This window comes from Neltuma alba, unplaced genomic scaffold (assembly GCF_004799145.2).
Source record: "Neltuma alba isolate B1F8T4 unplaced genomic scaffold, ASM479914v2 tig00002890_pilon, whole genome shotgun sequence".
NCBI classification, from domain to species: Eukaryota; Viridiplantae; Streptophyta; class Magnoliopsida; order Fabales; family Fabaceae; genus Neltuma; species Neltuma alba.
The window spans coordinates 89,014-107,881 of record NW_021633060.1 but is presented as its reverse complement, the minus strand read 5'-3'; the positions used below and the strand labels follow the sequence as shown (position 1 = coordinate 107,881).

General features: G+C 34.7%; 3 protein-coding genes across 3 annotated transcripts; all 3 read left to right on the top strand.

The window, feature by feature from the left end:
• Positions 1-3,149: 3,149 nt before the first annotated feature.
• LOC114739715 (uncharacterized) lies at positions 3,150-5,388 on the top strand. Its single transcript, XM_028927793.1, has 4 exons — positions 3,150-3,422; positions 3,512-3,910; positions 4,267-5,019; positions 5,108-5,388. Exons 1-4 carry the CDS (start codon positions 3,186-3,188, stop codon positions 5,204-5,206), a joined length of 1,488 nt encoding a protein of 495 aa, XP_028783626.1. The 5' UTR covers positions 3,150-3,185; the 3' UTR covers positions 5,207-5,388.
• Positions 5,389-12,133: 6,745 nt separating this feature from the next.
• On the top strand, positions 12,134-15,204 carry LOC114739712 (uncharacterized). The gene is made up of 4 exons (XM_028927788.1): positions 12,134-12,389; positions 12,479-12,877; positions 14,228-14,974; positions 15,070-15,204. The coding sequence occupies exons 1-4, from the start codon at positions 12,153-12,155 to the stop codon at positions 15,166-15,168; spliced, it is 1,482 nt and encodes a 493-aa protein (XP_028783621.1). The 5' UTR covers positions 12,134-12,152; the 3' UTR covers positions 15,169-15,204.
• A 1,575-nt stretch (positions 15,205-16,779) lies between these two features.
• LOC114739711 (uncharacterized) lies at positions 16,780-18,868 on the top strand. Its single transcript, XM_028927786.1, has 4 exons — positions 16,780-17,120; positions 17,203-17,604; positions 17,679-18,476; positions 18,632-18,868. The coding sequence occupies exons 1-4, from the start codon at positions 16,890-16,892 to the stop codon at positions 18,728-18,730; spliced, it is 1,530 nt and encodes a 509-aa protein (XP_028783619.1). The 5' UTR covers positions 16,780-16,889; the 3' UTR covers positions 18,731-18,868.

The window sequence follows — 18,868 nt, the reverse complement described above, 5'->3', positions numbered from 1 at the left end:
GAGTTTCAAATCACTAACCACTTTGTCTCCATTAACTTTTCGTATATTATGTAACCTACTTTTATAATGCAAAGAAAATATCACGTGTCCTACGTAGTTATTGACTATAAAAATATCCTATGTGCAACGCATGGGTACCATTACAAGCCCTCAGCATACTATGTGAATAAAGTATATGAGTTTGAACTCATTAGCCATTTTGTCTGGGTTAATTCAATATTTTTAAAAGAAGCGCAGCACATGGGTACCATCACAAACTTACAGCATACTATGTAAATAATCTCACTAAGCTACAAAATAAGCATATTCCTAGCATGCCACGTTCTCCCATCCATTTTGATTATCTTGCAATTATCTCTATTTCACATGTTCAGCCCAAAAAGATTAGCATGAATAAATAAATAAGGATAGAAAAAGGCTCTAAAAAAAATTCAATTTAAAAAAGTAATTAAAATGTATTTTTTTAATTGAAAATAGTGTTTATAATAAATTAGTTGATTATTATTTCCCCATTGTTCCTATTTCACATTATTAACAGAAAAATTAGGAGGCCAATGAAATAACTGTTTGTCCCTGAAAATCAATAAATTTCATAAATTATTGTGTTTTGTACAGTAGAGTTGTGAAATGGAGTTTCTACTTTGTCCATTTTATCATTCCGTCTATAGGCTATATTTGCATATGCCTTATACACAGGTTAAATTTGAAGGTCAGCTTTTTGATTATATAGACTTTTTTTATTGTTTATTGTATTGACGTTTTCAAAATCCTCCTCAAATATATAAAATATTCTTCCAGTCCTTAATATGAGATGTAATTAACTAATTTAAATAGATTAATGATATTAGTTAAAATTGGTTAATATGATTTTTTCAAAACATCATAAACATCTTCCTTAATTTTCTTCCTTCTTCTCTTACTTGATTATTATTGGGAGAATATCAACAGGGTTGATTTTGAAGTAACTATGTTGAATTTGTCGATGTTCAGTATGCATTGACTTTAGCATGATTAAATTTTTAAAAGAGTTCAGGTTGTTAAAGATCGGGCTTTATTTAAATATGAGAGTATAATACTAAACAATAAAATGTTGATGATGGATCTATATAATTTGCATGCCTTGAAAACTTATAGATACTTTACTTTTTATACATATTAAGCTGAAATGACGACTTGATGCAAAAATGTGATCTTTAGGTAATTATTTTGTGATGATTTAATATTTTATCGTATATAAAAGAACCTTAATTTATACACATACATCGCCGGGCACTGTACTAGTTAATTTAAAGACATTAATAAAATAAATTAAGTCAGTTATTTGTAACAAATATATGCTTGATTTTCCTAAATCACCTTTCTTAATCATATGCATTGGAATTATTCTGGATAGAAACTCCTCATAATCAATAAGGATATTTTGAAAGAAAAACTATAAATTTGGAATTTCATACTTAAGCAATTTAAAAAGTAGCAAGAAAATTTTTTTTGCCTGCAAAAAAAAAAGAAAATACATTTTTTTAATGAAACAAATTTCGTACTAGTACACGGGCTTTTTTTTTTTTTTGGGGGGTATGCATGGATACACAAATGGTGAACTGGTGTTCCTTGCAAGCGAGGGATCATCCCGCGGGATGACTTGCTGAAGACTTTTGAAGTCAAGTCAATGGATAAATCAAACGCAATTATTGCAAGCTCCATGTCACTGCGCATTTTCCATCGAAAGCGAGTCGGAAAGCAAGCTAAGGTACAAGACTGGGACCTTTTAATTGTTTTCCCCATGGAAAAAGCAAGGCGGAAAGCAAGCTAAAGCAAACTGTTTCAAATACAAGTGGACCTTTTAAGTTTTTAATAATATCAAAGGATTTAAAATCCGTGCTTTATTTTAAAAACACAGCAAGTGGACTAGTGGGTCGTTTCAGGCTCACCTAACATTCTCATTTCTGAACCTTAAAGTCATACCCTTTACGTGCGTGTGAGAGCCTGGCCGCATTTTTGTGCCCTCCCCCGAAACTCAATTTAATCGGAAGTATCTATCCGGCATGATCAGCAAAGATCTTTTCTGTAATTTTTTTAACAATATAAAAAAGAAAAGAAGAAGAAGGTTGTCAGACTCATAACAAGTTGTGAGTAAAATAGTGGAGGGCTGTTATTTTTATTTTGGATAAGGAAGGATGAATATTTATATTTATTGACAAGGGCACGTGACTTTGGAACTTGAGTTGGCTTAGCTGCTTCCCATGTCTTGGCAGGCTGGCTCTCCTATACGCACCTTATACTTTTTCCCCCCCAAAGCATAGGCATCTTCTTATCAAAGATAATCCTATTCGAAATATTATCAGGTACTAAATATAGGCACTTCTTCTTATGATAATTCAAGATATATGCACCTTATGCTTGATTACGTGAGACTTTGATTACTTGATGCATTAACTATTTTATTCGCAGAAAGATGTTACCATCCACTGTATCTAATACACAAAATTCAGTAAGAATATTTAAAAAAATAATTATTATTCTTTTAGTCTTATTTATAAGATAGAAAGAGAAAATATTTTTGGTCCTATTTATGAGGCACTGAGAGAAATTTTTTTTTAATGAATGTACAATTTTATATTTCATTTATTATTGTGTTAACTTTATTTACACAAGATATACTTTATACTACCTCTGATCATAATTATATGATCTCATTTATAGACTTCCCTTATTATAAGATCTTTTTGACTAAATTACGTGGTTTAAGAAAACAGTTAAAATTAGTTAAAAATAATTAATATGTAACAAATGTTATTTTTTTCTAAATATACCCCTATATATAAATGGATAAATATGATAGAGTAATAATGAAATAAATGAAGAAAGAGAATATATTAAATGCACTAAATTAGAGGTAAAATAAATAATAATGTATTAAATGCTCAGATAAACTCAAAAAAGATCTTATAAAAAGAGACAAATCTATTAAAAAAAAAGATTTTATAATAACGGATGGAGTAGTAAATTGTCTTCCCTCGTGGAAAAAGCACCAGAAAAGCTAATCCCTAGGAAGCTCCTTCTTCCTTTCCTTTCTCTTTTTCCATTCTGCCAGCACTATTAAATACGACCGCCTTTGGACTGAGCTCATTAGTTCCATTTGTGAGATCAGAATTTCCCATATCAGATTTCTCGCTTGTGACTGAACTATGGCTTCCGTGCAAGGTCCATCATCATCTCATTTGAGACTTTTCGTAGACAAAAAAACGAACAAAGTGGTTGTGGGCGAAGCGAGTGCAGACTTCATTGACGCTCTCCTCAGTTTCTTAACGCTTCCATTGGGAACCATCATTCGCCTTCTGTCCAACAAGCCAACCCATCGATCATCAGCAGAGGTTGGTTGCATCAACAACCTCTACCAAAGTGTCCAAAATTTCGACACAGAGGTACGTGCAATAATAACATTACGATCGAATGTCCGATTTTATAAAAGAATACAAATTTAATGAATGAAGCAAGATTTGTGTATGGATAGGTTTTTTGGAATGGAATCTGCAAGACAATGTTGCTATGTCCACGTAATCCGTGCGAGAAGCTTTGCCAGAAACTAAGATTCAATGTGGACGATACGGAGCCCACTAAGTATTTCATGTGTGGTTCCTGTAGACAGGGTAGTGATGAATGGCTAAGTGCTTTTTCAGGAGTGAGTTGCTCGTGTGGGAAACTGATGGACCAAGAGATGAAAGTGGTGGAGGAGGAAGATGATAATCCCAAAGGAGGTGTTTTTGTTAGAGGCGAGAGCATGTATTTGATCTTTGATGATCTAACGGTTCTCCAGAATTCTGCATGTAACACTATTCACCAACTTGTCCAACTCGGCTACAGTGACGTCACCAAGCTCACTGAAATGTCGCCAAAGGTCGGCTCAAAGCAGGTAACTATGTCGCCTTCACTGTGTTTGTATTAATGAAGAGATTAAATTATTACTCTTATTTAAGGAACACGCATAGCTGCGCAGTTGGGTTAAATGCTCGTTAGCAAAGTGGTGCTGCTCAACGTGGTCCTGCCCTGCTCAGCTCAAATTCAATGTGACTTTGACACTGATTGGTTTGACATCAAAATAGAGACAAAATTTTAATTATGTAATCGAAAGACTCTACATATAGTAAACAAACGTTATAAATAAATCTTATAAATGTGTGTGTTTGTTTGTGTATAGATATAGATAGATAAAATAACTTGGTTGAAATTGATGATCGATGTACTTATAGATAAACCTGTGTGTTTTAGATTATGGATTTGTTGAGGCGTGCCTTGGTCTCCACATCTACTCTTACTGACGTATTCTTGAATCGAGAAGCTGCTGGATCCCAGCCAGTGTCCTCTTTCACGCCTAGACTAGCTTCACAAAATGTGAAGAAGACTCAGTCTTCATTTAATCTGAAGATAACAGTGAGCAAGTCAAAGAACAAGATCCTGTTTGCTGAGGCTGAGGAAGATTTCGCTGATTTTCTATTCAGTTTCCTCACCATGCCTCTTGGATCTACTCTCAAACTTTTAGACGGCAATGTCAATCTGGGATCTATGCATAATCTATATAAAAGTGTCAAGGGTATGAATCCTTCATGGTTTGGACGTTATCGCTCTCCACACTCTCCGTTCTCTCCATTACTGGATCTGAAGGTGGCTTCTCAATATGGCTGTAAAAAGCAGAGATTAGATGTCCATGAAGAAGAAAGCCCTTGTTACTATTATGGCACAGGTTTTTATCGAAATAACGCAATCTATGCAAGCCATAATGGAGTGATTTCAAATGACTGGGAAAAGATAAGGAATGCATCAAAAGTGGAACTTTTTGACCCAAGATCTGCTGATGGAAGGAAAGAAGCTGTGGGATATGTGAGAAGACCAGCACTTTTAGCAGTGATGGATGATCTTCAGCTCACGCCATTGACGTCTACTTCAAGCATTTCGTTTCTGCAGAAATTGAAGGTCCCTCTGAACGATTTGGAAGAGCATAAGGTGACAATTCACAAGACTGAGGTATACACTCTTGACTGATTTATTGAAAGACTGGTTTATTTGGTAAATTAAAGACTGGTTCACGACTGTGATATTTGACATGACTCAGGCACTGAATCTGTTGGGAGCATCATTGACATCCAAAGCTGCATTGACGAATGGGCTTTTCTACCTGGTGAAGAAGCAGAAGGAAGAACCCACAATCTGAACGCTTTGTAGCTGGTTAAAGCTAAGAGAAGAGGCATACTAGAAGTTCTGAAATATATGATATGTTCATGTTTAAATCCGTGCCAGTGTTTGTAAACTTGAACGAGTGAAAAGAATTTGGTTAGTGTCTGTTTGTTTGGCTGGGCGTTCAAAAGCCAATAAGTAACTCATGGCCTACCATAAGCCTGATTAAAAATTAAGAGTATGTTTGTTTAAGTGATTGGGCTATCTTACTTATGCCCAAAAGTTGCCCTCAATCGCACGATTTCTATAAGCCAACATAAGTGGTTTTTCCTCTGCCCTCACCATGCTTTTCCTGTGCCCTCAAATAACCATGTCAGAAAGTCTCAATTTTTCTCTATCTCTCTCTCGCATTTTTTATTCTCTTTTTCTCATGCTCTCAAGATTCAGATTCGAAAGGCTCTCATCTACTCTCCTCCGCACCTAATATTTTATTACTCATCCGGTCCTAAATATAAGACCCTTTTGTAGTGTAAATCACACTACAAAAGGGTCTTATATTTAGAACCGGAGTAGTATTATTTTTATTCTCTTTCTATCATGAATTTAAATTTAAAAATATTTTATCGATTAAAATTATGTTTCACTTTATAATCCCAATAATTTTTTATGATATCTCTAATATTTTAAAATATATTTCAATCACTAAATTTTATTTCTTTATATTAAAATAACTTAAATTCATTGTATTATGTAAATTTATTTTTTTATCATGTTTCACTTTATATTTAAAATATTTTTTATAATTCATTGAATTTGACTTCTTCATATTAAATTATTTTAATTTTATTGTATTATGTGAATAGATTTTTTTTAATCATGTTTCATTGTTTATTAAAACTCATATCCATGTTGGTCATTTTATAACCCAACTTACTTTTATTCAACCATAATCTAAATAATTTTTTACTAATCTCACTTTTGCAAACTAACTTTTCTTAACTCTAATCCAAATGCAATTCAGCTTATCCAATTCAACTTTTACCCGACTTCACTTTTCTACAAGCCAAATTGACAATAAACTATTTTTCCAATTGCTGACCTAAGCAGACCTTTAGAGGTAACATTATCGGCTAAGCAATTTATAACCCAAAATTTGCTTTACCAAAAGTTTTACTTTGCAAAAATTCACTCCAACCTTGGCAACAGAGGCTTGAATAACCGGATAGAAATGCCCCGTTTTCATGACATGCGAAGGTGATACGAGTACTCATTTTTCTTCTGACGATTACAAAACATTGTTCTGCTAGGACCTTAATTTCTAACAGAAAATTGCAAGAATCTTGTTCTGGGTAGAAACGACCTGGCTTCAAGAGAATTGTTACTTATTACAGCTTGCTCCACAAAACTAGGAAAGGGAAACCATCATACCGCGCATTTCTTAATGGTTGGATTGATTAAACTTGCCTGCAACATTTTTCAAAATTTTAATTATGCACATATATTCTTTTGGCTAGAACTATGCTTGCATATGATATATATTCGATATCATAGTATATTTTTGTTTCTATTTCAAAGAACGACATACGTGGATACGAAACTTCTTAACCCAATATCTCCTGTTGGCATAACAGATTCTGCTGCAGGATTTTGTGAGGTGAACGACACCAACTGTTTTGGTGAAGGTTCTTGTAAACCTGAAGGTTCTACTTGACGATGAATAGCATGTCTTGAGCATTGCTTGGGGAAGATGGAACGAACAATATAATCATATCATAATCTTACATAAAATATCAAAAAAAAATATGAAGAGCCATCAAATAATTACAACCATTATTAATTATTAACTAATTGCTCATTTGTTCAAGATTATATATTTGAATTAAAAACCAATGTACGATTTGATATTCTTTACAATTATCCGTTTAATGAATATGATATCATTAGATAGATTCATGAATGTGGAAAGAAAGAGGAAAGTTGTCTAACTAATTGATTCAGGAAGGTGCTTATTCGTTTCCTTTCTCTTTTCCCATTTTTCCCTGCACTACTAATCACAACCCCTTTTGGACTCAGTTCATCATTACTTCCATTATTGTGAGATCAGAATTTCCCACATAGCTTGTGACTGAACTATGGCTTCCCCTTTCAGACTTTTCGTGGAGAAAGAAACAAAGTGGCAGTGGGCGAAGCAAGTGGAGATTTCGTTGGCGCTGCCCTCTATTTCTTAACCCTTCCTTTGGGAACAACCATTCGCCTTCTTTCCAACAAGCAAACCCATCGATCCGCAGAGCTTGGTTGCATCAACAACCTCTACCGAAGTGTCCAAAATTTCAACACAGAGGCACGTGCAATAATAACATTACGATTGAATGTCCGATTTTATAGAAGAATTCCAATTTAATGAACGAAGCAAGATTTGCGTATGAATAGGTTTTTAGGTATGGAATCGGCAAGAAAATGTTGCTATGTCCACGTAATCCGTGCGAGAAGCGTTGCAAGAAACTGAGATTCAACGTGGATGACACAGAGCCCACCATGTATTAGATGTCTGTGAAAATGAAAGCCCTTGTTACTACTACTATTATGGCTATTTAAACATTAATGGAGTGATTTCGACTAGCGTGAAACTTGTTTCTGCAGAAATTGAAGGTTTCTCTGATGATATGGAAGAGCATAAGGTGACAATTCACGAAACTGAGGTAAAAGTCCATTCTTGACCGATTTCTGAAAAGACTTGATTTATTGGGCAGATAAAGAATATGGAGAAGTATAAGAATTTTCATGACTGCGACATGAATTATTTGAAATGACCCAGGCACTGAATCTGTTGGGAGCATGATATGACCACTCACGTATATTTATAACCAGTCTTACAATTATAATACAAAAAGATGAAGAAGATCCAGATGCATCACAGATAAGATGAAAAGTTCCGTTACAGGACCAGGTACTCATCATTTTGATGAGCATCATAAGCTCATCAAATCTGAACCATCTGCATCTTATTTAGATGGTTCAGATTTGACTTCTTTAATTAATTATTTTTAAATAGAAAAAATTATTTTTTGAAAAAATGATAGTTAAAAGATTATCACTATTTTGGATTATATACATATTAAAATAACTGTTTTGAATAAATAAACGATACAGATTTGATGAGCTTATAGTACTCATCAAAATAATGAGCATTGAAACTGGTTCCATTGCAAAAGCTACAGGAAGAGAGTAGAACAAGAGAAACCCCATAGTCACAAGGACAATGGCCAGAGGGAAGAGAGGAGAACGACAGAGAAGAATCACTACAATAATCTTCACACCCTCCAAACCCCACCTTGCCACGTCTATATACTCCACTCCTTTCATCTAAGCCCAAATCAATAAGCCCATTAACTCATGCCCAATAGTCACTTCTTCTGGCCCATTCTTTGCTATCTCAAGATCCCAAACCATATTATTCTTTGATCCATTCATTACAGAGCATCATTGACATCCAAAGCTGCCTGGACGAATGGGCTTTTCTACATGTTGAAGAAGCCGAAGGAAGAAGCCACAACCGGAGCATCTTGTATCTGCTTAAAGCTAAGGGTCTGTTTGGCTCGATGAGAGAAAAGGAAGGAGAGAGATTTTAATAGAGGGGAGGGGAGGAGAGTGGAAATACTTTAATATTACCTTGTTTGAATTTATAAAAAAAGAGGAGAGGGGAGGAGTTTTAATATTACCTTGTTTGATTCATGAGGAGATGGGAGGAAAAAATATTTTAATATGGACAATTTCATCTTTATTTTATTTAAGATATGGGCATAATGGTCATCACATGATAAAATATGGGCATAATGGTCACAATATGACAAAATATTATCCTTTTCTATCCAAATCCTTCTAATTTTGGAGGGGAGGGGAGGGAAAATTTTAAACCCCTCCTAAAATTTGTGTGTTGCCAAACAAGAGAAAATGATTAAAATCCTTTCCCTCCAAACCCCTCATACCAAACACATCCGAGGAGAAGGGGCATACTAGAAATTCTGAAACATCTGTAGAAGTTTAAATCTATGCCAGTTTTTGTAATACTTGATGAGTGAAAAAGAATTTGGAAGTTAACATGATCAGCTAAGCAACTTATGACCCACAATTCGCTTTACCAAAATTGGCTACAGGGGCATGAATAACCGGATAGAAATGTCCTGTTTTTATGACAGATGAACTATTAAGGGTGTGTTTGGGATAAGTTTGGAGGTCCAAACTAACTTCCCAAATGGCACAAGGAGCTTTTTAGATTTGGAATGCGTTTGGAATACCGTTATTGCAATCTGACTTTTAAGAGTAAACGGCCTTTTAAGGAGAAGTTCACTCATTTTGCTTTTACCAGTGGGTTAGCATTAATGCTTCTCACCGACCCATCAAATATCCAAAATGTGAACTGAGATCAGTATAAAAGGCAGAGAGAGTTTTTTCCCCTATTTTATCTTATTAAATTCATTATATGAATGTACAGTTTCCTTTCTACTTTATTATTTTTGTAAACTGTTATTTTCTTAAAAAAATTTAATTAAATATGAATAAAAGTGAAAAGTTAATAATTTTTTTGGTGAAAAAAAGTTAATAAATTTTTTTCTACAAAAAGTTGATAAATTTTAACACAAACGAATGAGCTCCCAAACCATTAAAAGCTTTGGCCCAAAAGAAAAAAAACATTAGCAGCCCAAGCTGGACATATAGTCCTGCCCAAGACAGGTACACCACGGAGCCTGGTGCTTTATTGAAACAAATCCAGATCCACCTTTATCTGAAACAGCATCAAAACACCCATCCACGTTTAGCTTCAAAGCATTTTCTGCTTAAGAATCCAAAAATCAGAGACTGTTGCCACTTGCTAGTTAGCTGCAGTGATCACCCAAGAGAAAACATCAGGAATTGTACTTTTTTTTGTTTTCTCTTATACCACTATGTTAGTATTTATAAGTCACTTATATTTCAAGTTCGTAAACTAAGAAATACATTAAATTGATAATTTTTTCTATAGTTGCCTTTATTAAAGAAAGGATATTAAAAATATGCTTTATATTTTTCTCACCTATTTACTTTATCTCTTTTTGCATTTATTAAGTCAACAAAGATAAATTTAAGAAGAGCTCATTAATTACCCTACAAGTGATTTATATTTATGAGCAAATTTTTTTTTCTATAAGTGACTTGTAAATAAAAACCAAGTGGTACAATGAAAGTTTATATGACTTAGATTTCGAGGACTCACTAGGCTGGAACACTATAAAAGTACTTACAGATCACTTATCAATAAAATCTTTACATTAATAACGGGATTTGAACTCACAATCTTACAGGCTATAAATCAACTCAGCAATTCTTTAGTGACGGGAGTAACCTTTGTGGGCATCAGGAAGTATACTTGTACCGTGTTCAAACACTGTATTGCCGCTTATCTTTCAAACATGCCAACACGGTAAAGCAGCTAACTAAAGCTTGATTACAGTCATTGTTGTTCAGATTTATAAGAGTCATGTATAAAAATATCAGTGAACCATGCATGTTTCATCCGATCACACCAAAAGTAAGGATAAAAAGACATTCCAAGGCAAACATCATTAAGACTGCTGCAAGGCCCCCCAAAAATAGGATAAGTATAAGGTGAGCTAGATAATTAATTTAAAAACATTAATAAAATAAAGTGAGTTGGTTATTTGTAACAAATATATATTTGATTTTCTTAAATTGTCTTTTTTAATTATATGTATTGGAATTAGTCTTGATAGAAACTCTTTACAATCAATAAGGATATTTTGAAAGAAAAATTATAAATTTGGAATTTCATATTTAAGCAATTTAAAAAGTAGCAAGAAAATATATTTTTTTCTGGCAAAAAAAAAAGAAAATATATTTTTTAATGAAACAAATTTCGCACACAGGTTTTTTTTTTTTTTTTGGGTATGCATGGATGCACAAATGGTAAACTGGTGTTCCTTGCAAGCGAAGGATCATCCCGCGGGATGACTTTGCGGGAGAATTTTGAAGTCAAGTCAATGCGTAAATCAAACGCAGTTATTGCAAGCTCCATGTCACTGCGCATTTACCATCGAAAGCGATCGGAAAGCAAGCTTGGATGAAACCAAACCGTGATTTGAAAAAGTGATTCTGGAGAATAGATTCTGGGGAGAATAGATTCTGTGAAGAATAGAGGTGTGTTTGGATGAAACCAAACCGTGGTTTGGAAAAGTGATTCTGGAGAATAGATTCTGGAGAAAATAGATTCTGTGAAGAATAGATTCTGTAAAAAAGTGATTCTGAGAAGTGAGAGTGTTTGGATAGTTGTTATCAGAAACACTTTTCATATATACAAATTACTAAAAAAAAGACATAAGTTAATATGATAATTACAGAAAAAATAGATTTTATGATATATTTTAATTTGAAGAAATAAAATTGTTAATAATATGTTTTTTACCAACATAATTAATAATACATAAGATAATATAATTAATAAATAATTAATGTGTATATATTTATAAAATATAAGATTAAATATATTTCTAAAAAAATATGTTTATAAAAAAAATAACAAGATACATATCATATAGGCCCTCACACTCTCCCTTTTTTCTCCAAAAGCAAAAAAATTTTGCTTTTTCCAAAACCATGGTTTTGGTTTTTGAAAGGGGTGTTTGGGTGATTTATTCCCCAAACCATGGTTTGGGTCTCCAAACCATGGTTTGGGGTGTCACCCAAACACACCCTAAAGCAAACTGTTTCAAACCGTTCGTACAAGATTGGCACCTTTTAATTGTTTTCCCCCATGGAAAAAAGCAACAGAAAAGCTAGTCCCCAGGAAGCTGCTTCTTCCTTTCGTTTCTCTTTTTTCCATTTTCCCAGCGCTATTAAATATTAATCACAACCGCCTTTGGACTGAGCTCATTAGTTCCATTTGTGAGATCAGAATTTCCCATATCAGATTTCTCGCTTGCGACTGAACTATGGCTTCCGTGCAAGGTCCGTCATCATCTCATTTGAGACTTTTCGTAGACAGACAAATAAACAAAGTGGTTGTGGCCGAAGCAAGTGGAGATTTCATTGACGCTCTCCTCAGTTTCTTAACCCTTCCGTTGGGAACCATCATTCGCCTTCTGTCCAACAAGCAAACCCATCGATCATCAGCAGAGGTTGGTTGCATCAACAACCTCTACCAAAGTGTCCAAAATTTCAACACAGAGGTACGTGCAGTAACAACATTACGATTGAATGTCCGATTTTATAAAAGAATACAAATTTAATGAATGAAGCAAGATTTGTGTATGAATAGGTTTTTTGGAATGGAATCTGCAAGAAAATGTTGCTATGTCCACGTAATCCGTGCGAGAAGCTTTGCCAGAAACTACGATTCAATGTGGACGACACAGATCCCACCAAGTATTTGATGTGTGGTTCCTGTAGAGAGCTTAGTGATAAATGGCTAAGTACTTTTGCAGGAGCGAGTTGCTCATGTGGGAAACTGATGGACCAAGAGATGAAAGTGGTGGAGGAGGAAGATAATAATCCCAAAGGAGGTGTTTTTGTTAGAGGCGAGAGGATGTATTTGATCTTTGATGATCTAACGGTTCTTCAGAATTCTGCATGTAACACTATTCACCAACTTGTCCAACTCGGCTACAGTGACTTCACCAAGCTCACTGAAATCTCTCCAAGCGTCGGCTTAAGCCAGGTAACTATGTCGCCTTCACTGTGTTTGTATTAATGAAGAGATTAAATTATTACTCTTATTTAAGGAACACGCATAGCTGCGCAGTTGGGTTAGATGCTCGGTAGCAAAGTGTTACTGCTCAACGTGGTCCTGCCGTGCTCAACCCACATTCAATGTGACTTTGATACTGATTGGTTTGACATCAAAATAGAGATAAAATTTTAATTATGTAATTGAATTGTTTGTGTATAAATATAGATAGATAAAATAACTTGGTTGAACTTAGAGCCGGAAAAATAGGCCAGCTCGATGTTTAGGCCCGAAAATTATAAGGGTCGGGTTTGAAAATTTTTTCTTAAAATGGAAAACCCTGTAGAGCCGAGGGCTTAAAAGGGCCGGCCCTGCAGGGCCAAGGGTTACCCCATTTAAGCCTTTTTATAATTTTTTTTATTTTTTTTAAAAAGTGTTTTGTGTAATTAATATTATTAATTTTTATATTATTAATGATATTTTAAATATTTAGTTATTATTATCATTTTAAAATTAAATTTCATAGAATTGTTTGATTTATTTAGTTTTAGCTAATAATTTGTCCAATTAAATTTTTAAAAAATGGGTTGATTTGGATTTTAATAATGATTTGATTTATATTATATGTGTTGATATTTTTAAATTATATATTTGATAAGAGAGTATTTTTATGCTTATATAACTTGTGATTCTATAATTTGAATTAGAAATTTATGAGTTTCAACAACAATATTTCTCAAACTAAAGTAAAATAATAGTTAGACTATAAAATTTAAAAGTGAAATTTCTATAAAGAAGAAAACCTGGATATTTTTGTTATGAAAGAAAAGTATACTTATAAAGAAGGGTAATTGATTATAGTGATGATGAAGTTTTAAAAGATTAATGATAGTATTTGTTTATTACATATTTACACTATAGATGAAACTTTTAGATTGTTATCTTGTTAATAAATGTTTTAGATGTTCTTCGATGTTGATGAATATTTATATATGATGATATTTTGTATTTGTGACTTAATTTTATTCATATTCATGTCTTTTATTAATAATTTAATTGGTTTATTTTTATTTTTTTGATAAAAAATGTGAGGAATATGAAAAATAGTATTTTTTTCTTAAACAGGCCGAAAGCTCTCAGGCTGGCCTTAAACCCGTTAGCTTAAACGCCTGACCTAATAAATTGGGATATTTTTAAAATTTTAGTCCTATAAAACCAATCTTTTTAAACCCGTTAGCCCTACAAGCGGCCTTGTAGGGCTAGACCAGTCTTTATTCCTATCTCTAGCTGAACTGTGAACTTGATGATCGATGTACTTATAGATAAACCTGTGTGTTTTAGATTATGGAGTTGTTGAAGCATGCCTTGGTCTCCACATCTCCTCTTACTGACGTATTCTTGAAAGCTGCTGGATCCAAGCTAGTGTCCTCTTTCACGCCTAGACTAGCTTCAGAAAATGTGAAGAAGACTCAGTCTTCATGTAATCTGAAGATAACAGTTAGCAAGTCAAAGAACAAGATCCTGTTTGCGGAGGCTGAGGAAGATTTCGCTGATTTTCTATTCAGCTTCCTCACCATGCCTCTTGGATCTACTCTCAAACTTTTAGATGGCAATGTCAATCTGGGATCTATGCATAATCTGTATAAAAGTGTCAAGGGTCTGAATCCTTCATGGTTTGGACGTTATCGCTCTCCGCACTCTCCATTCTCTCCATTACTGGATCTGAAGGTGGCTTCTCAATATGGCTGTAAAAAGCAGAGATTGGACGTCCATGAAGAAGAAAGCCCTTGTTACTATTATGGCACAGGTGTTGTTCGAAATAACATATATCATGGAAACAGAAATGGACTGATTTCGAATCACAGGGAAAAGATACACTGCGCATCAAGAGTGGAACTTTTTGACCCAAGATCTGCTGATGGAAGGAAAGAAGCTGTGGGATTTGTGAGCAGACCAACACTTTTAGCCGTGATGGATGATCTTCAAGTCACGCCATTGACGTCTACTTCAAGCATTTCGTTTCTGCAGAAATTGAAGGTCCCTCTGAACGATTTGGAAGAGCACAAGGTGACAATTCACAAGACTGAGGTATCCACTCTTTACTGATTTATGATTTATTGAAAGACTGGTTTATTAGGTAAATTAAAGACTGGTTCATGACTGTGATATTTGACATGACTCAGGCACTGAATCTGTTGGGAGCATCATTGACATCCAAAGCTGCATTGACGAATGGGCTTTTTTACCTGGTGAAGAAACAGAAGGAAGAAGCCACAACCTGAACATCTTGTGTCTGGTTAAAGCTAAGAGAAGGGGCATACTAGAAATTCCGAAACATATGATATGTTTGTGTTTAAATCCGTTCCAGTTTTTGTAAACTTAAATGGTTGAAAAAAATTTGGTAAGAAACATTATCGGCTAAGCAATTTATAATCCAAAATTCGCTTTACCAAAAAGGTTCACTTCACAAAAATTCACTCCAGCCTTGGCTACAGGGGCTTGAATAACCGGATAGAAATGCCCTGTTTTTATGACGAGAAGTTGATACAAGTATTTATTTTTCTTAAGTGGTAAAAAAACATTGTTCTGCTAGGAATTTAATTTCTAACAGATATTTCCTAGAATCTTGTTCTGGTAGAAACAACCTGACCTCAAGAAAATTTGTTACTTATTACAGCTTGCTTCACAAAATTATACACGCATTTTTTCTTTTTTGGCCAGAACTATGCATATATATGTGTGTGTGCGTGTGTGCTCATGTGTTTGTGTGTGAGAAATAAAGGCAAGAAGCAGAGAGTTTGAAATGCAAGAACAAAATCAGACGGTTCAATTATTATTTTTGAGTATATGAACTTGGATTCTTTGAAGTGGTGACTGTTTCTGAAATTCTATGTGAAATATTACACTTTCTGACACTCTTTACAAAACATAGTGGTGTACAGAAAACAAAAAGATGAAAGATCAGGAAACTTTGGGGCTCCATTGAATATTTGAGTCTCTTTATTTCTTTTTCTTTTAATTGATTTTAAAGAAACTAGTTTTGTTGCTCGTTACTTTGATAAATACCCTAAACTTATCAGATTTGAATTGTTTATATCTCATTTGGATGGTCAAGATTTGATTTTTTTTTTATTTGTCTAAACTAATTATTTTAATATGTATAGAATTTAAAATAGAAATAATCTCTTAACTATCATTTTTTTTAAAAAAATATTATTTTCTATTTAAAAATAAGTAATTAAAGATTTTAAATTTGAATCTTTCAAATTAACTATAGACGATCCAGACCTGATGAGTTTAGGGTGCTCAATAAGATGATGAATACTGAAACTAGTCCGATTATTTAAAACGGTATAATGACTTTTCGATACGAAGTTTTTACTTGAGTGTACTACAAGGCTAAAGAATATATTATACAAAAAAAAATTAGTCAGAAAACTCATTTTTATTTTACAAATTTCACAAATGCATAGGTAAATAGCGTCTGTTTTTCTACGAATGGGGAAATATGCAATATACTTAAAAGATATAGAGAAAATATAATTAATAGAAAATAAATTTCGTACCCAACATTTTTTTGTCTGCCGAGGGATGAATGAAGGTAAAAAGAAAGAATAATTTGTAATTTTGCATGCATTTTTCGGCTATGTTTTGGGCAGATGATGCGTAAGAAAAGGACAAAAACCAAGTTCCTTAGAAATGAAGGATCATCCCGCGCGCCTTCATGTCACTTCTCAGTTCTCACAAGCATGAAGCTGATGAAGCTCACTGTTTCACAAATTCGTACCAGACCTGAGTCTTTTAACTTATCTCCCCCATGGCAAAACGCCAGAAAAACTTGTCTCCACGAAGCTGCTTCGTCATTTCCTTTTTCTCTTGACATTTTCCCAGCACTATTAATCACAATGCCTTTGGGTACAGCTAGCTAATTGCATCGTCAAAGCAAAATCCTTTGTGAGAAATCAGAACTTCCTATATCTGATTTCACGCTTGTCACTGAACTATGGCTTCCATGCAAGACCCATCATCTCCTTTGAGACTTCTCGTGGACAGAGAAAGAAACAGAGTGGTTGTGGCCGAAGCAAGTGGAGATTTCGTGAACGCTCTCCTCAGTTTCTTAACCCTTCCCTTGGGAACCATCATTCGGCTTCTTTCCAACAAGCAAAAGCAACAACCAATAGAGGTGGGCTGCATTAACAACCTCTACCAAAGTGTCCAAAATTTCGACACTCAGGTGCGTAAAATATTGCGATTGAATGTCCCATTTTTTAAGAGAACAAAATTCTATGAATGAATCGAAATTTGTGCGTGAACAGGTTTTTTGGAATGGAACCTGCAAGAAAATGTTGTTGTGGCCGCGTAACCCGTGCGAAAAGCTTTGCCAGAAACTAAAATTTAACGTGGATGACACAGAGCCCACCAAGTATATGATGTGTGGCTCCTGTGGAGGGGGTAACCGGACACTGCTGAGTACTTTTGCGGGAGTAAGCTGCTCATGTGGGAAACTGATGGACAAGGAGATGAAGTTGGAGGGGGAGGAAAATAATTCCAAAGGAGAAGATGGTGTTTTTGTTAGAGGGGACACTATGTATTTGATCTTTGATGATTTAAGGGTTCTTGAGAACTTTCCAGGAAACACTGTTCATTATCTTGTCCAACGTGGCCATACAGACCTCACTAAGCTCACCGAAGTCGCCCCAAACGTTGGCTTAAACCAGGTATGTAAAGTTAACCAGGCTTCAAAGTAACTTGATTGAATTTGATGATTAATACATACAAGTGTATGTTTTAGATTATGGACTTGATGAAGCGGGCCTTGATCTCGAAATCTCCTCTCAGTGACGTATTCTTGACTTGGGAAGATGGTGGATCTGACCCTGTGTCCTCTTTCAGACCGATACTAGCTCCATCACAGTTCGGACGGGCATCTAACCCCACCATGTCCTTTTTCGGTGTGCATGGGAATGATTCCTCATTAATGCTGAAGGTAACGTCGAGCAAGTCGAGGAACAAAATCCTCTATGCTGAAGCAGAGGGAGATTTCGCTGATTTTCTATTCAGCTTCCTCGCCATGCCTCTTGGGGCTATTCTCAAGATTTTAGGAGGCAATGATTTTAAACTGGGATCTATGCATAATCTTTACAATAGTGTCAAGGGTCTGAGCACATGGTACACAAGTTGGAGTAACAATTATAGCTCTCCATACACTCCTTTACTGGATCTGAAGGTGGCTCCTCAATATGGTTGTATAAGGCAGCCATTAATGCTCCAGGAAGAAAAAACTCCTACTTACTGGTATGGTACTGGTGTGATCCGAAATATGATGTGTTATGCGAACAAAAATGGGGTAATTTCAAAGGAGCGCCACCAGATAGCGGACGCATCTGAAATATCTATGGTTGACCCTAGATGTGCGGATGAAAGGACAGGACTTACTGTGGGATTTGTGAAGAGACCAGCACTTTTTGCTGTAACGGATGATCTTCAAGTCACGCCATTGACTTGTGCTTCAAGCATTTCGTTTCTGCAAAAATTGAATACCCCTCTGAATGATTTGGAGCAGCATGAGGTGAAAATTGGTCCGAATGAGGTAAAAATCTACCCCTTAACTGATCTCTGGAAAAAATGATTGTTTATTGAGTAATCTTAGAAGAACATGTACAGAGATAAAGCAAAACTTATCAATTTCACTTCCATTAACTCTTGAAGATGTAACTGTGACTTGAATTATTTCACTTGGTTTAGGCTCTGAATCTGTTGGGAGCATCTTTGACATCCAAAGCTGCATTGACAAATGGGCTTTTCCACCTCCTGAAGAAGCCGAAGGAAGAAGCCACGGCCTGAACATTTTTGTCTCTGTATAAGGGGCATTCTAGGGCGTTTGTAATGTATTTTGAATATTTAAAATCTGTGCCAGTTATTATGAACTTGATGAGTGAAAAAATATTAGTCTCAGTAGAACAGCTGATGTTAAATTGGTCA